We start from the raw sequence: 6,645 nt of genomic DNA, 5'->3' as shown, positions 1-6,645 counted from the left end.
CTTATTATATAATATATATTATATATGTATTATAATAAAATAGAGAACAGGAAACTAAGTGCTCATATGACATAGGGTTTTCAAGAATAAATAATGTACAGAAAAGGGACAAATTGTCATGGAACATGCAAAATTTTACTGAGTATGGTCTGGGAAGTTTTCCACTGGCAGACAAGGAACAGAGAACCAGGACAGGCATGCCCCCATTGGATTTTGTGTGAAACAGAGATCAAGGTAACAAAGGAGTGAATACCACCAAGGAAAGGAAAGGAAAGAGCCAGCTTCATCCACTCTCAAGCCACATAAAAATAAGTGTGGTCAAACAAATACGGCATAGTGGGCATAGTGAAAGGAATGGCAACTAGATCAAGGGCCTGAGGTGGACGTAATGATGAAGCCAGTGGATCAGTAAGCAGGGTCTCCCTGAAGTCTGTTACCACATCAGCACCCACATGGACTGCTTTTTCCTCTTCAATCTGATCTTTTGATAAACTCCTCATTCATACTGTTTTTCCCACATTAGCAGCCACTGGCCTTATATTAAACCATTTTCTTCCTTTACTGCTGTGGATTCCAATTTTTTTTTCTGTCCACAATAAACCCGCGTTTTACATTATGATGAAACATATGTGCACATGCAAACACACAAATCCACATGCATGTACACACACATACAAACATGACAAAAGAGAATAGCCATTTGTATACTAACAGGAAGGAACTGTCTTCAAATTTTTACATATATGGACTCAATCTGTCAACCACGTTAGGAGGATGGATACCCCCACCATTCCAGTGAGAAAATTAACATTTTAAAATGAATTGATTGTCTTCTCAAATTCGTACAGCTCATGTGTGGTAGATCCAAGGTTCAAAACTCAACCACTGATTCTAAAATTTTGCACTTAATCTCATTTAAAGAAGTCTTTTGCTATTTCATCTTTATAAACACTTGCTATTTTTTATAAATTATGTATTTCCTTTTGCCAATTGTGGATATAGTCCTTTCACTCATATTTCTAGCAGATTTTCATACATTAAGGTGTCTTGATATCATAAATATATCACTCTTTTTCTTTTGGAGAAGTTGGTTTTTGCTGCTGTATTAGGTCTTCTGGGCATTGAACGGATATATTTAGGGTTGGACTGCAGCCAGAACCACGGAAGCTTTCTTGTCATCACAAACTTTTATGGACCAATGGACTTAAAATAACTTTCTCCCCCCTCTTCCTTTTCTCTTCCTTTTGAGTTTTTTTAATATGTCTATAAATATAAGACAAACTGGCCATATTAAAATGGAACACAGGGTTATATGTTCATGGAAGTCTTATCAGTGGGAATTTGTGTACTTTTTTATATTTGTTAGGGTAATGATAATATGATGTTGAGACCTTAACTAGTATTATTTCTTCTCTAAATATTGCAGCTGGAGGGTGAGAAGAAACTGGTAGTCACATGGCCCAGGAGTCTGTTGTGTGCCAATACGGGACCCTTAAAATACAGACTCCAGGATGTTAGCTAACACTTGGAAATAAGGAAATTTCTATTGACGGGATTCCTTGGAAACAAATTAATGAAGTGCAATGAACAACCATATGGATGAAGAACTCCCTGTGTCTTGAAGTCTCACCTGCACTGGAGAGGCTATATCATTCCTCAACCTTCCCTGAAACCACCTCTCATCACACTCCTTCTTGCTGTTCTCCTGACCACACTGGTTCTATTCTAAGTCCTGGATATCTGGTGTCTTCCTCAGGGCCTTTGCACTGTCTCTTTCTCCTGCAGGACACACATGTCACCAGATAACCTCATGTCTCCTGTGCAGTCTTGCCTGAAGTCCCTCTTCAAATGTCACATTGTTTTAGGTCTTTCAGAGCTCCCAGGAAAGATAACACCCCATCCAGTTTCTTTTATGTCTGCTTTGTTCCCCCACAATTCATTGTAATTATAACATTTCTGCCATGTTATGAATACCCACTTGTATTGAAATTAATCATTTTTTCCTAATTTCTAATCATCAGAACAACCACATGGGACCAGGCAATGATACCCAAATTTCAGGATTTCTTCTTCTGGGATTATCAAATGATCCAGAACTGCAGCCCCTCATATTTGGGCTTTTCCTCTCCATGTACCTGATCACTGTATTTGGAAACCTGCTCATCACACTTGCTGTCAGCTCTGATTCCCACCTCCACACCCCCATGTACTTCTTCCTGGTCAACCTGTCCTTTCTAGACATCTGTGTCATCTGTACCATCATCCCAAAGATGCTGGTGAATATACAGACACAGAGCAAAGTTATAACCTATGCAGGATGCATCAGCCAGATCTGTTTTTCCACACTCTTTGCAGGTTGTGATGACTTTCTCCTGGCTGTGATGGCCTATGACAGGTTTGTGGCCATCTGTCACCCCCTGCAGTACACAGTCATCATGAACCCCCACCTATGTGGACTGCTGGTTCTGATATCCTGGATCATGAGTCTACTGAATTCCTTGTTACAAAGCTTAATGGTGTTGTGGCTGTCCTTCTGTTCAGAAGTGGAAATTCCCCACTTTTTCTGTGAACTCCATCAGATGATCCAACTTGCCTGTTCTGATACCTTTGTTAATGACACAGTGCTATATGTTTCAACTGTGCTGCTGGCTGGGGGTCCCCTTGCTGGGATCCTTTACTCCTACTCTAAGATTATTTCCTCCATATATAGAATCAAATCAGCTCAGGGAAAGTATAAAATATTTTCCACCTGTGCATCTCACCTCTCAGTTGTCTCCTTATTTTATTGCACAGTCCTGGGAGTGTACCTTAGCTCTGCAGCTACCCAGAGCTCCCACTCAAGTGCAGTAGCCTCAGTAATGTACACCGTGGTCACACCCATGCTGAACCCCTTCATCTACAGCCTGAGGAACAAGGACATAAAAGGAGCTCTGATAAGATTCTTTAAGTGAGCAACTATAAAAAGCACAATTGTCCTAGTGGTGAAGAAGTGCCCTTGATTGCAGGGCTCAAAGCTATGTGTTCTGTATGAATAAATGTGTTTGTGTCTTGTCCCACATATGATATGATAATTAAACAAAATACTAATAAAAAATGAAAACACAACTGTTCAAAATCTTTGGAATACAGCAAAGGAGGTCCTAAGAGGGAAGTACATGTCAATAAAAGCCTTTCTTGAAGAATGAGAAAAGATTCAAATACACAAGTCAAACATACACATAAAGGACCTAGAGAAAGAACAGTAAATAAAGCCTAAACGGAGCAGGAGGAGACAAATATTAATGATTAGAGCAGGGGCACCAGGGTGACTAAGGTCATGATATCAGGGCCCGGGAACTGAGATTGGCACTGGACTCCCTGCTCAGCAGGGAGTCTCCTTCTCCCTCTTTCTATGCCCCTCTCCCTGTTCATGCTCTCTCTATCATGCTCTTTGTCCCTCTCTCTCAAATAAATAAATAAATAAATAAAATCTTTATTAAAAAGAAAGTTTAGAGCAGAAATAAATGAAATAGAAACCAGAGGAACAGTAGAACAGATCAATGAAACTTGAAACTTGAAGTTGATTTCTCTAAAAGACCACTGAAAAGAAATTTTAAAAAATAAACTAAAAAAATTTTAAAAAGAATGAATGAGATGGATAAGCCCTTAGACGGACTTATCAAAAACCCCAATGTTCATAGCAGCAATGGCTACAATCACCAAACTGTGGAAAAAGCCAAGATACCCTTCAAAAGATGAATGGATAAAGAAAATATGGTACATATATACAATAGAATATTATGCAGCCATCAGAAATGATGAATACCCAATTTTTGTATCAACATAGACAGAACTGGAGGAGATTTTGCTGAGTGAAATAAGTCAAGAAGAGAAAGTCAGTTATCATATGGTTTCACTTACTTGTGAACCATAAGGAATAACATGGAGGACATTAGGAGAGGAAAAGGAAAAGTGAATTGGGGAAGATCAGAGGGGGAAATGAACCATGAGAGACTGTGGACCCTGAGAAACAAACTGATGGCTTTGGAGGGTTATGGGGTGCGGGGATGGGTGAACCTGATATTAAGAAGGCATGTATTGCATAGAGCACTGGGTGTGGTGCATAAACAGTGAATCTTAGAACACTGAGAAAATAAAATTAAATTTTAAAAAAAGTCTTTAGTAATCTGAAACTTTAAAATTTTGTTTGGATGATAAATTGGGATTAAATTCATTAAATTTCAGGTCTTCTATAGATAAAGTAAACTGCTAAAGCATTGATTACTGGACATAATTTTCTGCTTTTGCTTCTTATTGCAAAGAAACTGAAAAATAGTTGGGTCTGTTGGTAAGCATGCTTTGTGTTGAACTCATTCACATATATGCCACCTACAGAATTCTGGTGTAACACTTTACAATTGCTTACTACTTAGCTTTTACTGGAGCCCAAGTTTCCTAAGAGTTACAATTCTGCTAAACGTAATTAAGACTGATGGGAATAAGGGAAGGAACTCTGTATTTGGAAAGTAGCATAGATGTAAGAAAGACACAAGGAATGAGAATGCATAATTGTTAGATGTAAAATAAGGTAACTTTGTCCTAAATAAAACTGGTTGTTTGGAGGGAAATGGCTTGGGACAAAATCTGAATGCAAAGAAAAGTTGTAGAATGTTTGTGAAGGGAAATCTTTGAAAAGGAATTATATGGTATTAAGGACAAGCTAAGATAAAAATAAAGGCATTTTAAAGACACACTGGTATAAGATGGAAATTCTTTCAGTTACAAAAGACAAAGTTTTCTCAAATTGATTGTCTACTCTTTTTTAAATTTTTTTTTAAATTTATTTTTCTAATTTCTTTTCAGTGTACCTGAATTCATTGTTTATGTACCACACCCAGTGGTCCATGCAATAGGTGCCCTCCATAATACCAACTACCAGGGCCACACAACCTCCCATCCCGCACCCCTCCAAAACCCTCAGATTGTTTTTCAAAGTCCATAGTCTCTCATGGTTCATCTCCCCCTCTAATTTGTCTGCTCTTGATGACAAAATGTAAATAAAGTTGTTTTCTTCTTTTTTTTGTTTTTGAATCTACTCAGGAAAACCAGTTTCTATATTTTGTCTTTTAAGGGCCTTGATTACTTCATTAAAACTTCTCAGTATTATACTAACAACTATATGACCCTACATATTTGCCTCTGAGACCTCTAATTGCCATCCTGGTCAAATACATAATTAAGTTTTGAGTTTTGTGATGATCTGTAACCCTATTTAGGCATGTGCTTTGTAACTTTCTAAGTTTTTTTTAACAAACTTTCCAAGAATTAAATCATAAATGAAGTCTTTTTGACCAACTAGGCATTTTCCTTTGGTATGTTAAATTACTCTGGAAGCACTGTTAAAACAAATAATAAACCAAAGGTTTATGTTGTCTGGATAACTGCTATAACTATTCTAAAAATGGTACATAATTCCTTAAAAACTTTCACAAAAATTTTAACATGTTTTGATATAAGATCATCTCTTAATATTCTAATAATTAAAACATTATGTGTCTCTGAAATAAGGAGATTTTGTTGCCAATTATATTGTAACCTCTCACCAGATATTTAATCATGTCCATTTCTGAGTGTTTTTGTCATTCATAATTGTTCTTATCTTTTTGTAAAACATGTTTCATCATCAAGGAGATTCATAAAATGGACTTTTAGGTCAAATACAGATTCTTGATATCTTTAAAATCCTAAAACTAACATGGGTAAAAATTTCCAGAAGTAGCTAAAAGCTGCATTCTGACTGAACATTGGAATAAGTAAACTGGGAGAGATGATTACAGTACTGTGACTTGTTCAAAACATTGCTGGTTCTCTAAATATTTACTCTTCCAGAATAAGAAAACTTTCTTTTAAGGTATCTATAACTTACAGAAACACGATAAAGTATGAATTTGTGAACAAACAACATTTAACTTTCTCTCTCCATCTGCATCCTCTGAAATTCAAAAGGTCTCAGTGAATATTCTTTCCTCCATGAAATTTATAATCGTTTGCATATGTTCAATAAGAATCTGTTCTCCTTGTAACAGGATATCATTGGAAACACTGGCTATTTTACCAAGGCTTTGACTGGAATGTCCTATTTGAGAGAGACATGCATATACACAGCTATGACCAGACAGTTTTAAGGAACAGAGATTGAGTTTATGAAGTGAGAATTCATAAACCTCCTGGGAACTGTTGGCCTGACACCTGCTTACAGAATTCCCAGCAGTCTCAGCAGGTGAGTAAAGTATGTCACTTCCTGGCAGGTGCAGGAAACTGCAGATACTTTGGGACCTCATGAAGAGAAATTCACCTGCCCAAATCTACAGGTAATGCAGACATGTCTGATGGCAAGCACTTGGCATGGCTTCTAGCCTGGAAAACAACTAAAAGTTCAAACCATAGATTCCTTATAAAAAGTTCCAGCAAAGCAAATTTTTAAAGATCCATATGATCAATCATTATTCTAGCTGAGCTTATGTAAATAATTAAGAGAAATCTATTAAAACTGGACTTGTTTTGCAAATTAGTCCTGATTTGGTGATGTCTGAATAAAAATGAGGGTTATTGGGGACCCAATGAAGGTTATTGGTTGGATCAATGGGTTAAGTGTCTGCCCTCGGC

At 37.1% G+C, this 6,645-nt stretch overlaps 1 protein-coding gene across 1 annotated transcript; it reads left to right on the top strand.

Moving 5' to 3' along the window:
* Nucleotides 1–2,129: 2,129 nt before the first annotated feature.
* Nucleotides 2,130–2,951, top strand: LOC123932174 (olfactory receptor-like protein OLF4). Its single transcript, XM_045989933.1, has 2 exons — nucleotides 2,130–2,484; nucleotides 2,770–2,951. The coding sequence occupies exons 1-2, from the start codon at nucleotides 2,130–2,132 to the stop codon at nucleotides 2,949–2,951; spliced, it is 537 nt and encodes a 178-aa protein (XP_045845889.1).
* The last annotated feature ends 3,694 nt before the right edge of the window (nucleotides 2,952–6,645 follow it).

This window comes from Meles meles, chromosome 20 (assembly GCF_922984935.1).
Source record: "Meles meles chromosome 20, mMelMel3.1 paternal haplotype, whole genome shotgun sequence".
Classification (NCBI taxonomy): Eukaryota; Metazoa; Chordata; class Mammalia; order Carnivora; family Mustelidae; genus Meles; species Meles meles.
This window is presented reverse-complemented; position numbering and strand designations above follow the sequence as displayed.